The 23,228-nt window shown below is 41.2% G+C and overlaps 1 protein-coding gene across 1 annotated transcript in view; it reads left to right on the forward strand.

Moving 5' to 3' along the window:
- shank2b (SH3 and multiple ankyrin repeat domains 2b) overlaps nt 1–23,228 on the forward strand; it is a 423,060-nt gene that overhangs the window by 46,790 nt on the left and 353,042 nt on the right. Inside the window, exon 4 of the mRNA XM_060928256.1 lies at nt 8,839–8,947. Within this exon, the coding sequence (XP_060784239.1) occupies nt 8,839–8,947 (109 nt within the window). The remainder of the gene's footprint in view (nt 1–8,838; nt 8,948–23,228) is intronic.

Here is a 23,228-nt window from a genome sequence, read left to right on the forward strand (position 1 = left end):
ATGTATATTTTTACCCTGTGTTGATTTCAGAAAACCCAAAGAAAATTAAAACTTGTGCACCAAATTCTAGTATTTTTTAATTAAAGCTGTATGCTGTACAATCATTCTGCCACAGAAAAAGAACAGTTCAAAGAAATTACTGAAAGCCCAAATATTGCCATGACATTCATATCCAAGATGACATTCATGTCACTGTATGTATACTTCTGACCAAACTGTATGTAGCCAGTTACCATCAATGTCATACAGTTGGCCCTATCACATCAACGATGGATTAACTGTGACAACCAGAATAATCCTATTGAGGTAAAGACATCAGTCAGGCCTGAGTTTCCCAAAAGCATCGCAGTACAAAGATCATTATTAAATGGTAGCGCGAGCAGTACAATGAACACTCTCTCTCTCTCTCTCTCTCTCTCTCTCTCTCTCCTAGTCAAGATGCTCTTAGCATTAAAAGGCTTTTGGGAAACCCACCCCAGTTCTGTAGCACAGATCTTGAGGACCCGGTCAGGGATGTTAGAAGAAGAAGAAGAGGAAGTGTATTCATCACACACTTGTGAAATTCCTCTCTGCATTTAACCCATCTGAAGCAGTGAACACACACATGTTATCTGGGCCTGCTGCTTAACAGTGGTTGATTCTCTTCAAGGCCTTGTTTCCATCAGGTATTGTGACAGTTGTTGGGCGTTCTTGCATGTTCTGAGTATATGAGAGCCTCCTCTGTGTCTCACTGTTGGAGGTCTCAAAGCTGGAATAGAATTCATTAAGTTGTTCAGGGGGCAGCATGGTGGTGTAGTGGTTAGCACTGTCGCCACACAGCAAGAAGGTCTTGGGTTCGAGCCCAGCGGCCGACGAGGGCCTTTCTGTATGGAGTTTGCATGTTCTTCCCGTGTCCGCGTGGGTTTCCTCCGGGTGCTCCGGTTTCCCCCACAGTCCAAAGACATGCAGGTTAGGTTAACTGGTGACTCTAAATTGACCGTAGGTGTGAGTGTGAATGGTTGTCTGTGTCTGTCAGCCCTGCGATGACCTGGCGACTTGTCCAGGGTGTACCCCGCCTTTCGCCCGTAGTCAGCTGGGATAGGCTCCAGCTTGCCTGTGACCCTGTAGGACAGGATAAGCGGCTACAGATAATGGACGGATGAAGTTGTTCGGGTAAGGAGATGGGAGTGTTGGTGATTTCTGTGGTGGTGCTCTTATAGTCCATGATCTGCTGTAAGCCTTGTCAGATGTGTCTGGCATCAGCAGTAGAGTAGTAGCCTTCCAGCTTCTGCTTGTATTGCTGCTTAGCTTCTTTAATAGTTTTCCTCAGTCTGTACTTCCTGTTTTGTACTCCACCTCATTTCCTGATCTAAATACATGTACAAGGCAGCGAGCACACAGCATGCGTCAGACATCCAGGGCTTCTGGTTTGGGTAATGGGACACCTTAAGGGCGCGGTCCCACAACACCAATAACTATAACTATACCTATAACTACAGCTATAACTATCCCTCTGCCTGAGTTTAGTTCCAGTCTGGAGCAGAAACACCACAACTATAATCCCGACTATAATATCGCTTGGTCCTGACACTCAGGGAAATAAATGCATGCGACTTAGGAATAGTCATGGAAGTTTTTTCCAAGAAGTAGCACATTATTCTGGGTACAGTTGGACTTCAAAACAACCCATGTATTGTACACACTCCAGTGGCTGATAAAATACGGATAGGTCATGGACTATGGAAATATAATTAAAAAAAAGATACAAAATACAGAGTGGTTACGGATTTTAATATGGATGCATCACAGACGCTAATAATTTACGGATCGGTCACGGACGTTTCAGTATATTACAGATTGGTTACTGATTTCATACAGATGATGCATCAAGGATAAAAAATTAAGAAGTCTAAAACAATTAAATGTTTGAACTGCTGAAGTTGATAATTAAAATATCTTACCTGCATTTATATGTTTATTAATTTACTATTGATATTTCAGGGAAAATCACATATCCATGAATAAAAGATATGTGCTTTGGATTATATTTTTTTATTTTCCGTGAATCCGTGTTCCGTGACTTCATGATGCAACAAGGATGTACAAAGATGCCCGGGGAAAACAGTACATGCTCAGACAACGCCACATGTAAACAATTAGCTGATTGGTCAGATGATTATCGGATCAGGTCCAGGCCTGGAAAAATGGCTCTAGAAGCAAATCTCACCGATACGGATAAACCCAGGCCTGGGCTATAGGTATCATTATCAGTCTGGTGTGAGCACCAAGCACATAAACTGCAGGGGACTGATTTATTTATAGTTATTGCTATAGATATAGTTATAGTTAGTATTGTGGGACTGGGCCTTAAGACCTGTTTGCAGGAAGAAAGGGACAAAATAACACCTGAAACTCTTCACTTGGTGTCTTCAGTCCCAAAACATCTTTTAAATGTTGTGAGAAGGAATGGACACATTATAAAGTGGTAAATGCTTTACTGTCCAATTTTTTTTTTCCAAGAATCAAAATTGAAATGTGTTTATTTTGAAAGAACAATAAAATCCGTGAGGTAAAACATCAAATAATGTGTTGTTGTATGATTCTGAGTGTAATATAGGTCAAATATTATTTACAAATCATTGTATTCAGTTTTAATTTCAGTTTCAGCATACCATCTTAACTTTTTCTGATTTGGGGTTGTAGATTTTTTTTTTAATTAATTATTATTATTATTATTATTATTATTATTATTATTATTATTATTTACATTTTGCTTGAAAAGTGTGTTTATGGTACCGTACTTTAAAATAAATGCCACTTGGTTTAACGTGTTGTTTTCCAGTGCAGTGAAGTGTGGCTTAAAGGGGAACTGAAGGCAAATTTTTATTATCAAAATTCTATGTATCTCATTTTATTAAATATAGGAATGCATTTTTGATTGCTATTTTGTCGCTGCTATAGCAAGTTTGAAATATGCTCTGTAATATATCCGTCCATATGTCAAAGCAACGGCCGTAAACGAGATTCATTGAGACCTGTGCGAGACATCGTAGGACAGAAGTAAAACGTACAGCGGAAATCAAAGTGACCAACATCTGCCAACGTTGTCAAAAGATGTGCGCGCCCTCTTTCGAATGCTGATGTAATCAAGCTGGAAGTTTTCCCTGTGTCTGAAATCGCTCCCTACTCACTATATAGGGCACTATATAGTGAGGACGCCATTTTGTAGTGCTGTCCGAAACCTTAGTGAGGATTATGTGGGAAATGCGCTCAGTATAATATGTATTTATCACAAAAACACATGCATGTATTCAGGGTGCGATTTGTCAAAAAACCAGAAGGGGGGATGTTTTTTTTAATCATGAAACGTCACAAAATTAAGGTAACAATAGGCTAACAGCTCAGTAACATCCGATGATATCAAATGAATAACACTAAATGAAAACGAACACTAAACCAGAGATAGTAAATTCATCTTCCTATCTCTCTGACTAAATACACGAACACTAACACAACAAAGTTCGCATTGCTTGTCGCGTTGCTGTGATGTTTCTCTCCCTCCGGATTAAATGGACAGTGACTCGAAAATCACTAAAATACATGAATATTAAATGAACAGTTTGCTCTGATGGCGCAGTTCACATTGTGCGCAGCTTTCCGATTTAAACTGTTTTTTTTTCTCATCCTTATACTTCCTGTTTCATGGACTGTAACGGATTTGCTTATTTGGTAATTTTAATACAGAATTTACTTTGAAATTATAATCAGACACTCCAACGCCCCCCCTAAAAAAAAAAATCGGCCGTGAAAAAGGCGGCATCCGCCAAAAGGCGCGCTGTTTGCATCCCTGCTAGAACGCAAAGATATTATTATCTACAATGTATCTATTTGCTGGGGACGTTCGTGAACATCAAAGCTGCCACTTCGGGTCATTTTGAAAGTGAGTGCAATGTAGACCATAGAAAACTGTCACAACATGCCTGTCATGTCAACTCTTTTTTTGGTTTGTTTGTTTTATTCACGGGGTTGTCCCCGAGGATTTTTTTTCAGCAGAGATAAAAACCAGAGGGGGGGATGATCCCCACCATCCCCCCCAGCAAATCGCACCCAGCATGTATTTATCTCATCTCATCTCATTATCTCTAGCCGCTTTATCCTTCTACAGGGTCGCAGGCAAGCTGGATCCTATCCCAACTGACTACGGGCGAAAGGCGGGGTACACCCTGGACAAGTCACCAGGTCATCACAGGGCTGACACATAGACACAGACAACCATTCACACTCACATTCACACCTACGGTCAATTTAGAGTCACCAGTTAACCTAACCTGCATGTCTTTGGACTGTGGGGGAAACCAGAGCACCCGAAGGAAACCCACGCGGACACGGGGAGAACATGCAAACTCCGCACAGAAAGGCCCTCGCCGGCCACGGGGCTCGAACCCAGGACCTTCTTGCTGTGAGGCGACAGCGCTAACCACCACACCACCGTGCTGCCCAGCATGTCTTTATCATTTTGAAAACCCACCAGCTGCCCGATCTGTCCCGTTTTAATTGTGCGACAGTAATGATGTAAATACCAGCGCGACGGACTAGTCCTTATCCTGTCATCTTTCCAAGTCTTCTCTACTCCACATTGGTTTGAAGTCGTATGGAATAATCTCTATCACTGATGAAGCTGGCAAATCTCGAAATTAATCTAAATTGGAATGATATGGCGATCTGGCCGCTGTGTAAACAGTTTTCAAAATGGCAGCGCTGACACTTCACGTTTGAAGTCTCACACAGGTCTCGTGAAGATCACACGGATAATCGACGCCTGCCATGGATCAAATGAACTACATTCAACACGGCTAAAAACCAAAAAAGCCAATAAGTGTAATATAATATGCCAATACGAGTCACGATATAAGGTTAATAAAACCAAAAATGTAATTGAATAACACGTTAATTAAGAAATAAAGCAAGTTTAAAAATGACTTCAGTTCCCCTTTAAGTGTCCAATTACTTTTTGGGGACTCTGTAGCATTATTATATCCTGAATGAATAATACTCTTTCAGCCGTGGTATGCAGTTACAGTCTGATAAATGACTAGAAGAAACCTCCAAATAAATCCACACTCATATCGACTGTTTCAGGGCATTGGAAATGTGATGTAGGGAGACGTTTCTTGGAGTATTTTGGCTTAGAATGGGTTGATCTGTGTTTGTGTGTGGGTGGCTGTTTTTAGTTCCTATCGATGTGGTTACGAGGTGAATTTGTTGCTCTCGTATACCATAATGGACTCAGAGACTCTCTGCTACACTCTGGAGGGTGAATTATTGAAAACACCCAGTTTTCTACTGAGTTTCTGAAAAGGTTTTGGTTTTTGTGATCTGAATCTAGTGGACTGTTTTCAGTTTCACATGCTGACAGGGTTATGACAACGTGAACACGTCTGGTTAATGTAAGCGCAGAGTAGAGTGTGAATTATTGAACGTAAGAGATTTAAGATTAAGCACGGATCAAAATATATCTCGTTGTATTTTCATGCATAATACACAACTCTATATGAAAGTTACAAAATATATATTTTATAAAACTTTTATATATTATATTTTGTTATATTAAAGTTTCAAAATAAACTCCGTTGTTTGAAATTATTGGATTTTTTTTCCCTTATTGAATGCCACTGAAACTGCACTAGCAATAGCAGTGTCCTCCTGTGACATCAGCATGACAGACAACGTCTAACTTTTCATGGGAACAAAGAAAATACAGCAGCATCCAATAAATTATCACCACAATCACTAAACACATCACACATACTACAATATAAATATAAAGGTTTTATCGTGGAGTTTGTCCATAAACACCACCCATCCCTTTTCATGAGTGTGTTTGTCTGTGTCTGTTTTCTTATTATTATTGATTTGTTGAAGAGGTGAATTTGTTGATGTTATCTCTTTCCTTTACAGTGAGACGAAGATTGTGAATTATTAAACGCTTTTAGTTTTGCTATTGTGTACAGGATGTAGGGATCTTTTTGACCTGCTGTCTTCTTTGGCATGGTGTTGATACCATTCTTCTGGGACTGTGTGTGTGTGTGTGTGTGTGTGTGCGTGCGTGCGTGCGTGTGTGTGTGCGTGCGTGCGTGCGTGTGTGTGTGTGTGTCTGAGTTTGGCAACAAAGTGGTCAGGGGGTGCAGTCTCCAGTGGGCCCTGTCCATCTCATTTTTTCCCCATACTTTCAGCTCTCTCTCTCTTTCTCTCACTCTCTCACACACACACAAACACACACCATCCACCCTTCCCCCTCTCTATACTGGGAGCTGTCTCCTGCTATCTATTTTTAAACGGGTCTGGTAAAACGGCGTATGTGTACCTGGGATTTCATGGTGAGAAAGGCAAGGGGTAAGAATGAGACCTCATTCAACATTCCTCCCCACTCAGTCACTCACTCATTCACTCACTCATTCACTCTCTCACTCACTCACTAGCTATCTCACTCGCTCAGTATCTTATTCACTCACTCACTCACTCACTCACTCACTCACTCACTCACTCACTCACTACCTTATTCACTCACTACCTTACTCACTCACTCTCCCACTCACTCACTATCTTATTCACTCACTCACTCACTCACTCACTCACTCACTCACTCACTCTCTTATTCACTCACTCACTCACTCACTCACTCACTCACTCCCTCACTACCTCACTCACTATCTTATTCACTCACTCACTCACTCACTCACTCACTCACTCACTACCTCACTCACTATCTTATTCACTCACTCACTCACTCACTCACTCTCTTATTCACTCACTCACTACCTTACTCACTCACTCACTCACTCACTCACTCACTATCTTATTCACTCACTCACTACCTCACTCACTCACTCACTCACTCACTCACTCACTATCTTATTCACTCACTCACTACCTTACTCACTTACTCACTCACTCACTACCTCACTCACTACCTCACTCACTATCTTATTCACTCACTACCTTACTCACTCACTCACTCACTCACTCACTCACTACCTTATTCACTCATTCACTCACTATCTCACTCACTCACTCACTCACTCACTCACTACCCCACTCACTCACTACCTTACTCACTCACTCACTCACTCACTATCTTATTCACTCATTCACCCACTATCTTACTCACTCACTCGCTCACTCACTCTCTTATTCACTGTACCTCACTCACTCACTCACTCACTCACTATCTTATTCACTCACTCACTCACTCACTCACTCACTCTCTTATTCACTCACTCACTACCTTACTCATTCACACTCTCACTCACTATCTTATTCAGTCACTCACTCACTCACTACCTTACTCACTCACTCTCTCACTCACTATCTTACTCACTCACTCACTCACTCACTCACTCACTCACTCACTCACTCACTATCTTATTCACTCACTCACTCACTCACTCACTCACTATCTTACTCACTCACTCACTACCTTATTCACTCACTCACTCTTATTCACTCACTCACTCACTCACTCATTATCTTATTCATTCACTCACTCACTCACTCACTCACTATCTTATTCACTCACTATCTTACTCACTCACTACCTTATTCACTCACTCTCTTATTCAGTCACTCACTCACTATCTCACTCACCCACCCACTCACCCACTTACTATCTTATTCACTCACTCACCCACTTACTATCTTATTCACTCACTCACTAGCTTACTCACTCACTCACTAGCTTACTCACTCTCTTACTCACTCACTATCTTATTCACTCACTCACTCACTCACTCACTCACTCACTCACTATCTTACTCACTATCTTACTCACCATCTTACTCACTTACTCACTCTCTCACTCACTCTCTCACTATCTTATTCACTCACTCTCTGACTCCCTCACTTACTCACTCTCTCACTCACTATCTTATTCACTCACTCACTAGCTTACTCACTCACTCTCTTATTCACTCACTCACTCTCCTATTCACTCACTAGCTTACTCACTCACTCTCTTATTCACTCACTCACTCACTCTCCTATTCACTCACTAGCTTACTCACTCACTCTCTTATTCACTCACTCACTAAGTATCTAATTCACTTACTCACTATCTTATTCACTCACTCACTATCTTACTCTCACTCGCTATCTCACTCACTCACTCACTCACTCACTCACTCACTCACTCACTCACTCGCTATCTTACTCCCTCCCTCCTGATCTTAGTCCCTCACCCCCTCCCTCCTTCCCTCCCTCACTTAATCAACGATCCAGTCTATCTGTTACGAATCTCAGTCATCCAGGTACATAGTAATCGGTGGTTGGTTGAAGAGAGCAACTGGACTTGCTTGAAGATTCTTGAAAACGTTTCGCCTCTCATCCTAAAGGCTTCCTCAGTTCTGTCTGACTAATAGGGAGCATCCAGTATTTATCCTCTCATGGATCATCATAGAATCCGAATCAGAATGCTGATGGCTGCATTGTAGGTGGCTGATAAAAGATGTCATAGACACCCACCTCTGTTCAATGATGGTCGTTCCATCTTCAAGCAAGTCCAGTTGCTCTCTTCAACCAACCACAGACAACGATCCAGTCCTTTCATGCCACTTCAATCAGTTTCACTTATTAAACTGCCCTCTTTCCCCCTCTCTAGCTGTCTTTCTCTCCTTCCTCTTCCTTTGTCTCATCTCATGATAATATTTACTGGCTAAGTAACCATGAGCTTTGAGAATAAAGAAGGAAAAAAATAATTATAATAATAAACAACTGGTTAATTAAATGTGAAGCACTTTAAATTAAAGTTCTCTTAACTTAACCATTATTTAGCACATATCATTACTCTCTCTCTCTTTCTCTCAGGCCAACTTGAAGAAGTTTCTAGAATACGTTCAGCATCATCAGGTGGATAAAGTGACAAAGCTGCTGGAACGAGGTCTCGACCCCAACTACCAAGACTCAGACACTGGAGGTACATCATTCATCAGTGACAAAAATACTGCCCATGGGTTTTACACCCATTTTGAGATGATTTACAGGCTGCAGAGCCATTTTGGTTGGTTCTAGTATATCTAGTGCTTATGATGCATCACCACCATGTGTATACCAGATGGATCCAGGGTTGATAAGGACAGTACGGTCATCTGTGATCTCTTTAATGTAACTTGGCAAGAACAGGCCACTGGGATTGATACCAGAATAAGGTGCTTGGACCCTGCAGATTGCTGCTTGGGACTATATTTCTTATTAATTATAGTATACTGTATCTAGTACCTAATGATGCATGAACATATTGTATATGAATACAGTATGTTCAAAAGGGAATTAGGCAGACAGAGAACTCAAATTACAAGAAGGGGGAAAAAACAATAATACAAATGTACCCATCTCAGGCTTGTAATTATTATAATTTTCTTTAGGTTTCGCTGTAGTTACAGAATAGTACATTTTAAGATGAATAATAAGCTGAGACTTTACAGGGTTACATTTTTTGATTGCTTGTTTTTTAAAGATATGTTTCACAATGTCTCCATAATTACAGCCCACTGTTTGTTTGAGGAATGATAATAATTGCTGTTCTGTATAGATCTGAAATCCAAGGTATTAACATCAAATAAAAAATCAACAACCATTCAACATATCTAAGGGACATAACATGCAGAGATGTGCTGTTATAATAATATATAACTAGAAGGGCACTCAGTAGAGTGTATACCTCTGCCAAGCCACATATTATCAACATCAAAATCAAATCACTTGAACCGAGGATAATAGTAAAGGTGTCCACCAAATTTCATCCAAATCCATTCACTACGTTGTGAGTTATGTTGGGAACAGAGCAAAAAATAAATAAATCCTGGATCCACAGACATACCTGGATTTGCATCAAAATCAAATCAGTTGTTCTTTGGCCCATGGCTCACCTTTCCTCCAAATTTCACCAAAATCTGTTCACTACTTTCTGAGTTACGTTGGGAACAGATAAACAAATAGAGGTGAAAACATAACATCCTCCAACAAAGTTGGCAGAGGTAACAATATAACAAGACCATCAATGACGGCATAGCTCACTCCAGCCCTTCTAGTCCAGAAGGAGCAACCTAAAGTGGGCCACCTTGCGCAATAAATATTGCAAGCTATATACACTACACAAGCTATATATAGAAGCTATATACACCCTAGGAGTACCAATCTATTTGCCAGAAAGAATCCAAAATGGTGAGGAATTGACCGAGAAGAAGCAATTTTTTGTTGAACTGCTCATTAAGGCTTAATTAGTCCATAACTTCATTAGTAATTGTAATTAAGCTAATCTGGGTAGAAGTTATATGCAACCTAGGTACCCCTACCTTCATACCAGAAAGAATCAACATTGTTGAGGAATTGAGGGAGAAGAAGTGATTTGTGTGGAAACTGATCGTTAGGACTTAATTACTCCATATCTTCATGATTTAATTGCAATTATGCAAATTTGGGTAGAAGCTACAGTATGTCCACCCCAGGCAGACCTACCTTCCTGCCACAAAGAATAAAAATCGGTGAAGAATTGAGAGAGAAGAAGCGATTTACGTGAAATGTGGATGATGCCAGACGGACGGACGATGGAGAACACATGACGGCATAAGGTCATCACCTGTTGGCCAGATGAGCTAATAATTAGCACAATATTAGTTTGATGTGGTCCAATGCAAACACTTACGCTTGCCATCCTTATTATTTTCCTATAACAGCATGTCCTGAAGTGTTATTCCTCCTATACTACAGGGGAAATCTATGGCCGAGTGGTTAAAGGAGCAGCTTTGGGACCAAAAGGTTGCTAGTTTGATTGCCTGGATCAGCAGGAATGGCTGAAGTGCCCCTGAGCAAGGCACCTAACCCCTAACTGCTCCCCAGGCTGCTCTGTGTATGTTGTACGTCGCTCTGAATAAGAGCGTCTGCTAAATGCCATTAACATAATGTAATTTGCAAGCTGACAAGTTTGGCTTTCTGCTAAATTCATTGCTAAAAAGATGATGATTTGAAGCCAAACTCGCTGAAATCCAACTTGTGTCTTCTTTTGACAAGGGCTAGCTTGGTTACTAGCAGTTAACTAGCCAGCTAGCTATGGACAGGAAGCAATGTTTGTGGAGCCAAGTCAAGAACTGAACCTACTATTTCTAATGCAAAAAAATTGTGATCTTAGTGGACAGATTGCTCTGTGCACAGTCACATTTGTCCCAAATATGTTGCTTTTTTGTCACAAGAATATGTAATTCAACTAGTAGCTTAAGGTATCCTAATAGTTCCTTGCATTTTGAACAAGCATGGAGATTTTTCTTGTATATTAAAACATGTAAAACAGTTTATTGTTTACAGAAATTGCATTTCACGGCTTAAAATGTCTCTTTCCGAGTAGTATTTGTGTCATTCAGAGCAAAAAAAAAGTAAAAGACAGCCAGAGAAAGGACACACACACACACACACACAGAGCTAAACATAAGCTTGTGCCACACACACCAGTCACGAAACAGCTATGAATGATGCAACCTTAAAGTCAGACATGACTAAATTGCAAAACTGTGCCATATAATAAATAAAACAGGGGATGATTAGTGTAGTGTTTGTGTTCATACACTAAAACCTGACATTCAGTCACATTCCAAAGCTTTAAAAGTAGTTTATAACATTTTAAAAGTCATTTAAATACACCTAATAATAAATCAGATGTACTGTAAAAAAAAATCCTTACGCTCTTCCCTAAATTCCATCTCTGACTGATTTCAGTTCATTCCCTTGATACCAGTCTCAGGTGGGGTTATGATGGAGTCATTTAATGCTCCATTAGACCTGTCACTGTCCTCCCAAAACAGCATACTTTTCACAACCGGACCATTATATAACCTTCAAGCAGGTAATTTTTGCTCTGTATGAGGTCAAAGATAATATGCATGAATTCAGGCTCATTAACAACCGACTCAAAAATGTGAAGCTTTCAAGCAAGACTTTGATGTTTAGGCTTTGCTATCAGTCATGAAACATACTTTTTCATGTACTGGAACACAATATTTTCATTGCACAGTCTGTCATATTGTTTTGTGACACAAAGAGATACACAACTTCTTTCAAATAACATCAGTCAGCCAAGATATTAGTTCGATGTATCATGTTTGCTGTTTTAGTTTTGCACTGGAGGATATGAAGTTAATCTTGTTTCATAAGAATGTTCACCAAGTATCAAGCAGAACTGAGGCCCAGTTTACATCTAAAATTTAGGATGCTGTGTCGAACATAAATAAAAACAGAATACAATGATTTCCAAATCCTTTTGTAGTAAGAGTGCAGGTGCTAAACTGGCCTGCCTGCTTCACATTGAAAATATGTGGCATATTATGAAGTGCAAAACATGACAACGGAGACCCTGGACTTTTGAGCAACTTAAGTTGTATATCAAAGAAGAATGGGAAATAATTTTACTTTCAAAACTTCAACAATTAGTATCCTCTTTTCCAAAACACTGACTGAGTGGTGTTAAAAGAAAAGGTGATGTAACACAGAGGTAAACATGCCCCTGTCCCAACTTTTTTTTAAACATGTTGCTAGCACCAAATTCAAACTGAGTGTATATTTCCAAAAAAACTATAATGTTTATCAGTTTGATCATTAAATATCTTGTCTTTGTATTGTATTCAATTGTATATAGTCAAGTCAATTTTATTTGTATAGCACTTTTAATTACAGACATTGTCACAAAACAGCTTTACAGAAAATTAAAGACTTTAAGCATATGAGCTAATTTTATCCCTAATAAATGTATTTATTCTATCCACATTCACTGGATATGAGCAGTCACACACTCTGATTGGCTATTCTATTACTAGGATATCAACTCGTATACCGTGAGGAGAGAAAAACAAAATGGCGGAGCGTGTTACTGAACTAACTGAGGACAAAAAAACTCAACTCGAAAACAAAACCCCAAAAAATGCAACAAAAAAAAGCAACGAAATATCTCTCATCTCATTATCTCTAGCCGCTTTATCCTTCTACAGGGTCGCAGGCAAGCTGGAGCCTATCCCAGCTGACTACGGGCGAAAGGCGGGGTACACCCTGGACAAGTCGCCAGGTCATCACAGGGCTGACACATAGACACAGACAACCATTCACACTCATATTCACACCTACGGTCAATTTAGAGTCACCAGTTAACCTAACCTGCATGTCTTTGGACTGTGGGGGAAACCGGAGCACCCGGAGGAAACCCACGCGGACACGGGGAGAACATGCAAACTCCACACAGAAAGGCCCTCGCCGGCCCCGGGGCTCGAACCCAGGACCTTCTTGCTGTGAGGCGACAGCGCTAACCACTACACCACCGTGCCACCTCGCAACGAAATATGGAATGAAAGTATTTCATGGTAAAACCTTTTTTTTTGTATTTTTCAAGAATTATTATTACAGCATTTTTCACAATTTGCTACTGTCATTTCGCCGGTTTGTTTACATTCTAAGCGGAAATGATTTTGTTGGACGTTTTGTAAATTTTTTATTTATCAAAATTGCAAAAAATAAAAATGCTCTGTTTCTCAAAATCCAGTGAATGTGGATAGAATAAAACAGTTATTCCACTCAATCTGGTCATACATGGCTTAGAGCCGACTTGGTGCTACGTGCCTCATCGGCTATCAGCTCATGTACGACTCGATTTCGTGGAATAACTGTTAATTATCCCTGATGAGCAAGCCTGTGGTGATGGTGGCAAGGAAAAACTCCCTGAGACGACATGAGGAAGAAACCTTGTAGGTCAAATAGGATTTGCAATCCATTGTATTCTGTTTTTATTTATGTTTTACACAGCATTCCAACTTTTTTTGTAACCAGGGTTGTAGTATTTCCATGATTCTTGGGTGATCTTTAACATTTACAAGTAGATGCATATGACCACATAACATACATAGTGTGAATGCAAAAGTGTTTTCGATGCATCGAGGACAGCAACAAAGGAACACCTAATCAACATCATTCCAAAGCCAGAAAATACACAATCATAGTGAGACTGTTTGTAAATGGTGTGGAATGGTAGAGTTCTCTAACGCTAGGCTAATGAATAAAGGCAATGCTACCGTAGAACAGCAGAGATTGTCGTCGCATCTCCTGTTCGTTTATAAGTTTCATTAGCAACCTACACATTTCAAACAGCCCATATAAGTACATGAGATAGGATTCATGGGACAAATTTCGGCTTGAAAACAAGTGCAGCATCTGACCGACATAATAAATGTGAGCAACAACCTTCCTCCAGCTGAAATGATGGATGAAAACCTTCTCACAAGTGATCACTGGAGATGTATTCATAATGCCAGGCGAAAACGGCTAAGTGTGTCAGCGGTCCACTTGTGCTCATGACATTTTTGGATGTTACATATGGTGTTAAATTAAGGGAATCAACCATTTTTCTACATTCTCATCATAACCAAAAACAACAGAATGTTAATGTTGAAAATACACAAATGTGAAAATAAAATAGCAAGGTCCCCCCCACGTCTCATTTTATGGGTCAATTTTTCATGTAATCCAGTATTTATGAGGTAAGTCAAAGTCCTTCCCACACCATTCATGGCATGTTTGGCAGCACCGATCTCCCTTTCGTAGCCCTCAGCCTCTCGGCTATATTATATAGCTAGGGTTACAGTGGGGGGCTAGTCCTCTGGTAACCGTGAGAGTTTGACTCCCCACTCACATCTGTATTGGCAGTAGGCACCATTTTTATGATGGTCTTTGGTATGACCCGATCATGAGTAGAACTCACGATCTCTTGCTCAAGAGGCGGACATGCTAACCACTAGGCCACTCACTGGTATTTATGAGGTAATGAAGGTCCAAAAATGTACAATTTTTCTATTTATTTCACATGTACTCAATCAACCAAGACATGTTTGGAGGATCTGTGTATCATCCATCCAAAAAAAAAAAAAAAACCCACATAAAACCAAGAAAAATTAAAAATATCTTATTTTTTTCACGAAACAAACATGGATTGTTTCATATAATACAATAATTTAAGTCCTGAACTCACATCTTTTTTCTTGTTTCTATTTCTACTTGTCATTAAAAGGGAACATACGAATAATAAAATATTTTTAAACTTTCATCCCCGCAGGCAAACGTCACCAGCAGGGGGAGATATGTGTCACAGCAGCATTAACTAGAGCCTAGAACTACACTTCCCATCAGCCTGAGCACATCACATGACCAAGTAGTCACATGCATCACTGATCACTCGTACCCATTTCCTGTTTCCTGTAATTACTGGGGAAAAAAGTTCAAGTTCAAAGTGTTTACTGTCATATGCACAGTAAGGACATGTCCACTTGCACAATGAAATTCTTAGTTTGCTGTCCACCATGAATGCCAATTACAAATAAATAAATAGGCGGAAGAAGTCATACAAAGTAAGGCAATATAGTGCAAAAATAAAAGCAAAGCAACGAAAACACCTAGTGCAGTACAAAATAAAGGTAAATGTAATGCAAAATAGGTAGTGTAATACAAAAATAAGGCAATGATCAGACGTAGCAGCAGAAGGGCAGTAATGTGCGAATGTGTAAACAATGTAACCAGATGTAAACAGTCAAGGAACAGCAGCAAAAAGGGCAGTAATGTACAAACAAATGTAAACTGATGTAAACAGTCAAGGACAGTTTACAGGGAGGTAATCCATGGTTATAGACTCCTATCAGCTGTTCAGGAGTCTAATGGCGGTGGGAAAGAAAGAGTTCTTTAGTCTGACAGTCTTACATTTCACACTTCTGTACCTCCGGCCTGAGGGTAGGAGTGTGAACAGTCTGTGCTGGGGGTGGGTGGGGTCTTTGAGGATGGAGGCAGCTCTCCTGTGGACTCTGCGGTGGTAGATGCTCTGCAGAGAGGGCAGTGGAGTTTTGGTGATCCTCTCAGCAACCCTCTGCAGGCATTTGCGGTCCATTGCTGTAGTGCTGCCATACCATACAGTGATGCAGTTGGTCAGGATGCTCTCAATCACGCAGCTGTAGAAGTTGCTGAGGATCTTGGGTGACATACCAAACTTCCTCAGCCTCCTCAGAAAGCACAGCCGTTGTTGAGCCTTCCTAACCAGCTGTGTGGTGTTAAGTGTCCATGTGAGGTCCTTACTGATGTGAACACCCAGGTATTTGAAGCTGCTCACCCTCTCCACCTCAAACTCCCGGATGAACAGTGGCCAATGAGGTCTCCTCTCCTTCCTCATGTCCACTATCATCTCCTTCGTCTTGTCCATGTTGAGGATGAGGTTGTTGTCCTCACACCATGACACCAGACTGGCCACCTCCCTCCTGTAGGCCATTTCGTTACCGCCAGTGATGCGTCCTATCACTGCGGTGTCGTCCGTGAACTTCAGGATGATGTTGTCCTTGCGAGAGGTGACACAGTCATGGGTGAACAGAGTGTAGAGGATGGGGCTAAGGATGCATCCCTGTGGGGTGCCAATGTTTGTGATGATGCTGGATGAAGTCCTATTACCAATCCTGACAGTCTGGGGCCTGCCAGTCAGGAAGTCGATGAGCCAGTCACAGAGGGTGGGGTGCAAACCAAGTGTGGACAGTTTATGGATGAGTTTGTGGGGGATGACTGTGTTGAAGGCAGAGCTGTAGTCAACAAAGAGCATCCTGATGTTTAAGAGTCTTTGTTTTCCAGGTGGGAGAGGGCATAATGGACGGCAGCAGCGATGGCATCTGAGGTGGACCTGTTGGGTCTGTAGGCATACTGCATGGGGTCCAGGGTTTCTGGTATGCTGTTCTGAATGTGGGCCAGTACCACTCTCTCAAAGCACTTTGAGATGATTGGAGTGAATGCTATAGGCCTGTAATCATTCAGGCAGGTGGGTGGGCTCTTCTTGGGAAGAAGGACGATGGTTGTGGTCTTGAAGCAGGAGGGAACAATGCTCTGGCTGAGGGAAAGGTTGAAGATGTTAGTGAAAACATCAGCCAGCTCATTGGCAAATACTCTGAGGGCCCACCCAGGGATGTTGTCTGGTCCTGCTGCCTTCCTGGGGTTGATCCTCCTCAGAGCTTTGTGTACTTGGCCTGATGAGACTGTTGGTGGGGGGAAGGGGGGTTGGGTGGTCCAGGTGTATGTGTGCCTCCTCTGTTACCCCTTTTCCACCAAATCAGTTCCAGGGCTGGTTTGGGGCCAGTGCTGGTTCTGGTTCACAACTTGTTCAACTTGCGAGCCAGCTGAGAACCAGTTAGATTTTCCATAGCTCGGGGTGCTAAGGGGAGCCACGTCATTATGTCGCTGTATACATCAGTTATGTCGCTGTTTATGTCAGTTACGTCGCTGTGTTGGCATACACTTTGGCGTGAACATCGAAGCAACAACAACATGGAGAAGAAGAAGCAACAACAACAATAATGGATGACTTTGTGTTTGTACAGCTGCTGCTTCTCGTCGCTTAAAAATGGCAACCTTTCATGGTCTTGCTATTGTTGTTGGTCTTAACAAATCCCCCCGCGCTGACATAAGCGGTTCTTTCCTCTGGCCCAGCAAAGAGTTAGTGCTAGCCTGGAACCGTTTTTTCTGGCCCCAGAGCCAGTTCTTTGTCAGTGGAAACAGAAAACCCGGTTCCAAACTAAGCACTGGCCCCGAACCAGCCCTGGAACTGCTTTGGTGGAAAAGGGGCATCTGTGCTGTAGCTGGTGGTCTTAAAGCGGGTGTAGAAAGCGTTGAGGTCATCCGGCAGGCTGTCTGTGGAGATGATGGTGCTGGTGGTGGTTCTGTAGTCTGTGATATGCTGCAGGCCTTGCCACATTCACCTGCGGTCAGCAGTAGAATAGAAGCCATGAAGCTTCTCTGTGTACTGCCTCTTGGCTGCTGTAATGGCTTTCCTCAGTCCATACTTCGCTGCTTTGTACTCGGTCTCATTGCCTGATCTAAATGTAAGAGAGTGAGCACGCAGCATGCATCGTACCTGACTGTTTACCCAAGGCTTTTGGTTGGGGAACTTCCTGATCTGTATGGTGGGCACGATGTTGCAGACACATGTGCTGATGTACCCAGTCACATACTCAGCATAGTCCTGTATATTGACAGAAGAGTCCTCCAAAGTGGTTGCAGCTTTAAACACATCCCAGTCTGTCCGAGCAAAACAGTCCTGAAGGGTGCTCTGTCTCTGGGCTCCAGAGTTTGACTTGAATTAAAAAGTAATGGAAATATGTGAATTTTGGAAAAATATGAAAAAAATAGCCTCTCAAATATTGCAAAAAAAGTTTTTACACTTGCATAAGGTGGTATTATACAGTGGTGCCTGAAAGTTTGTGAACCCTTTAGAATTTTCGATATTTCTGCTTAAATATGACCTAAAACATCATCAGATTTTTACACAAGTCCTAAAAGTAGATAAAGAGAACCCAGTTAAACAAATGAGACAAAAATATTATACTTGGTCATTTATTTATTGAGGAAAATGATCCAATGTCACATATCTGTGAGTGGCAAAAGTATGTGAACCTTTGCTTTCAGTATGTGGTGTGACCCCCTTGTGCAGCAATAACTGCAACTAAACGTTTCCGGTAACTGTTGATCAGTCCTGCACACCAGCTTGGGGGAATTTTAGCCCATTCCTCCGTACAGAACAGTTTCAACTCTGGGATGTTGGTGGGTTTCCTCACATGAACTGCTTGCTTCAGGTCCTTCCACAGCATTTTGATTGGATTAAGGTCAGGACTTTGACTTGGCCATTCCAAAACATTCACTTTATTCTTCTTTAACCATTCTTTGGTAGAACGACTTGTGTGCTTAGGATCGTTGTCTTGCTGCATGAACCACCTTCTCTTGAGATTCAGTTCATGGACAGATGTCCTGACATTTTCCTTTAGAATTTGCTGGTATAATTCAGAATTCATTGTTCCATCAGTGATGGCAAGCCGTCCTGGCCCAGATGCAGCAAAACAGGCCCAAACCATGATACTACCACCACCATGTTTCACAGATGGGATAAGGTTCTTATGCTGGAATGCAGTGTTTTCCTTTCTCCAAACATAACGCTTCTCATTTAAACCAAAAAGTTCTACCTTGGTCTCATCCATCCACAAAACATTTTCCAATAGCCTTCTGGCTTGTCCACGTGATCTTTAGCAAACTGCAGACGAGCAGCAATGTTCTTTTTGGAGAGCAATGGCTTTCTCCTTGCAACCCTGCCATGCACACCATTGTTGTTCAGTGTTCTCCTGATGGTGGACTCATGAACAATAACATTAGCCAATGTGAGAGAGGCCTTCAGTTGCTTAGAAGTTAGCCTGGGGTTCTTTGTGACCCACCGACTATTACACACCTTGCTCTTGGAGTGATCTTTATTGGTCGACCACTCCTGGGGAGTGTAACAATGGTCTTGAATTTCCTCCATTTGTACACAATCTGTCTGACTGTGGATTGGTGGAGTCCAAACTCTTTAGAGATGGTTTTGTAACCTTTTCCAGCTTGATGAGCATCAGAAACACTTTTTCTGATGTCCTCAGAAATCTCCTTTGTTCGTGCCATGATACACTTCCACAAACATGTGTTGTGAAGATCAGACTTTGATAGATCCCTGTTCTTTAAATAAAACAGGGTGCCCACTCACACCTGATTGTCATCCCATTGATTGAAAACACCTGACTCTAATTTCACCTTCAAATTAACTGCTAATCCTAGAGGTTCACATACGTTTGCCACTCACAGATATGTGATATTGGATCATTTTCCTCAATAAATAAATGACCAAGTATAATATTTTTGTCTCATTTGTTTAACTGGGTTCTCTTTATCTACTTTTAGGACTTGTGTGAAAATGTGATGATGTTTTAGGTCATATTTATGCAGAAATATAGAACATTCTAAAGGGTTCACAAACTTTCAAGCACCACTATATACTATTCGACAAAGCAATATTTTGTAAAATTGAAAAGGATAGTTTTTGTATTTAAGTCACATGTGAAGACATGAAAAGGAACAAACCCAATGAAAATCACTGTGCCAACACTTATCAGGTTGCTATGTTTAATTGGAATGAAATTTGCTTGAAGAGAAAACCCAGTTGAAACTGCAGAACATCACTCAATGGAAACACAGACCATTTGCAACTTTGATTTGTCAACTTTTTTTAAAAATTGCTTCTATTTTGTGCAAAACTACAACGAATACCCGCCTATTGTCTAGCATTTTTTTTGTTAGCAGTTGCATTGTCTGGCACTTTGTCCATGTCTTGTTAGTACAGTGGGGCAAAAAAGTATTTAGTCAGCCACCAATTGTGCAAGTTCTCCCACTTAAAAAGATGAGAGAGGCCTGTAATTTTCATCATAGGTACACTTCAACTATGAGAGACAGAATGGGGGAAAGAATCCAGGAAATCACATTGTAGGATTTTTAATGAATTAATTGGTAAATTCCTCGGCAAAATAAGTATTTGGTCACCTACAAACAAGCAAGATTTCTGGCTCTCACAGACCTGTAACAACTTCTTTAAGAGGCTCCTCTGTCCTCCACTCGTTACCTGTATTAATGGCACCTGTTTGAACTCATTATCAGTATAAAAGACACCTGTCCTCAACCTCAAACAGTCACACTCCAAACTCCACTATGGCCAAGACCAAAGAGCTGTCAAAGGACACCAGAAACAAAATTGTAGACCTGCACCAGGCTGGGAAGACTGAATCTGCAATAGGTAAGCAGCTTGGTGTGAAGAAATCAACTGTGGGAGCAATTATTAGAAAATGGAAGACATACAAGACCACTGATAATCTCCCTCGATCTGGGGCTCCACGCAAGATCTCACCCCGTGGGGTCAAAATGATCACAAGAACGGTGAGCAAAAATCCCAGAACCACACGGGGGGACCTAGTGAATGACCTACAGAGAGCTGGGACCAAAATAACAAAGGCTACCATCAGTAACACACTACGCTGCCAGTGACTCAAATCCTGCAGTGCCAGATGTGTCCCCCTGCTTAAGCCAGTACATGTCCAGGCCCGTCTGAAGTTTGCTACAGAGCATTTGGATGATCCAGAAGAGGATTGGGAGAATGTCATATGGTCAGATGAAACCAAAATAGAACTGTTTGGTAAAAACTCAACTTGTCGTGTTCGGAGGAGAAAGAATGCTGAGATGCATCCAAAGAACACCATACCTACTGTGAAGCATGGGGGTGGAAACATCATGCTTTGGGGCTGTTTTTCTGCAAAGGGACCAGGACGACTGATCCGTGTAAAGGAAAGAATGAATGGGGCCATTTTGAGTGAAAACCTCCTTCCATCAGCAAGGGCATTGAAGATGAAATGTGGCTGGGTCTTTCAGCATGACAATGATCCCAAACACACCGCCCGGGCAACGAAGGAGTGGCTTCATAAGAAGCATTTCAAGGTCCTGGAGTGGCCTAGCCAGTCTCCAGATCTCAACCCCATAGAAAATCTTCGGAGGGAGTTGAAAGTCCGTGTTGCCCAACGACAGCCCCAAAACATCACTGCTCTAGAGGAGATCTGCATGGAGGAATGAGCCAAAATACCAGCAACAGTGTGTGAAAACCTTGTGAAGACTTACAGAAAATGTTTGACCTCTGTCATTGCCAACAAAGGGTATATAACAAAGTATTGAGATGAACTTTTGTTATTGACCAAATACTTATTTTCCACCATAATTTGCAAATAAATCCTTTAAAAATCAGACAATGTGATTTTCTGGATTTTTTTTTTCTCATTTTGTCTCTCATAGTTGAGGTATACCTATGACGAAAATTACAGGCCTCTCTCATCTTTTTAAGTGGGAGAACTTGCACAATTGGTGACTAAATACTTTTTTGCCCCACTGTATCTTACCATGTGTTTCTAGTTACCTCCACCAACTTTGTTGGAAAAGGTTACATTTTCACCTGTTTGTTTGTTTGTTCCGAATGTAACTCAAAGTACTGAACAGATTTTAATGAACTTTGGAGGAAAGGTGAGCCATGGGCCAAGGAACAATTGATTAGATTTTGAGATTTTGATGCAAATCTAAATATGTGGCTTGGTGGAGGCACTCTACCAAGTGCCTTTCAAGTTCTTGTTTGTTTTGTTTCATGTTCATAGTCTTTGTTTTTGTAGGCTTCACTCTAATTAGCACCAATTTGCACTTGAATCCACATTCCTAACAATATGAAGTTTTGAGGTGGCACGGTGGTGTAGTGGTTAGCACTGTTACCTCACAGCATAAAGGTTCTAGGTTCGAGCCCAGTGGTCAACGGGGGTCTTTCGGTGTGGAGTTTGCATGTTCTCCCTGTGTCTGTGTGGGTTTCATCCACAGTCCAAAGACATGCAGGTTAGGTTAATTGGTGGCTCTAAATTGACTCTAAGTGTGAATGTGAATGGTTGTGTGTCTCTATGTGTCAGCCCTGCGATGACTTGGCGACTTGTCCAGGGTGTGCCCTGCCTCTAGCCCATAGTCAGCTGAGATGGGCTCCAGCTTGCCCACGACCCTGTACAGGATAAGCGGTTACGGATAATGGATGGATGGATGACGTTTTGAGCACAGATGATGTCAGTGAAATAGCTGAAAGATGGCATCATTGACACTGTACTGTATATGGTCCTAGTTAAAATGTTTGATGTTGGAAAGACATACACTGATACAGTATATCTGCCAATCTGGCTCACATCACTTGTAGAAAAATGATATAAACATCAACTTGAGGATAAAAAGAGAAGTGAATGACAGTCTCCTGGAATTGCCAGCAGCTGCTGTGATTTCTACAGGAGGCTGTCATTCACTTATCCTTTCTTCTGAGACAAAACAGGTGAACTGTCAAAATATACACCATTAATTCAATATATAGACCAATCCTCTAAGACATCACAATCTAAAATAATCTAATAATAATGTCTGCTTACATACATCTTGTAAAGCAGATGAAGAGTTAATTTGCCAAATAGCATTTTTTCAGTTTTTTACAATCCATTCCATGACTATTTGTAGTGTACAGTGGTGCTTGAAAGTTTGTGAACCCTTTAGAATTGTCTATATTTCTGCATAAATATGACCTAAAACATCATCAGATTTTCATACAAGTCCTAAAAGTAGATAAAGAGAACCCAGTTAAACAAATATGAGAAAATATTACACTTGGTCATTTATTTATTGAGGAAAATGATCCAATATTACATATCTGTGAGTGGCAAAAGTATGTGAACCTCTAGGATTGGCAGTTAATTTGAAGGTGAAATTAGAGTCAGGTGTTTTCAATCAATGGGATGACAATCAGG

Source organism: Neoarius graeffei, chromosome 8, assembly GCF_027579695.1.
Source record: "Neoarius graeffei isolate fNeoGra1 chromosome 8, fNeoGra1.pri, whole genome shotgun sequence".
Lineage (NCBI taxonomy): Eukaryota > Metazoa > Chordata > Actinopteri > Siluriformes > Ariidae > Neoarius > Neoarius graeffei.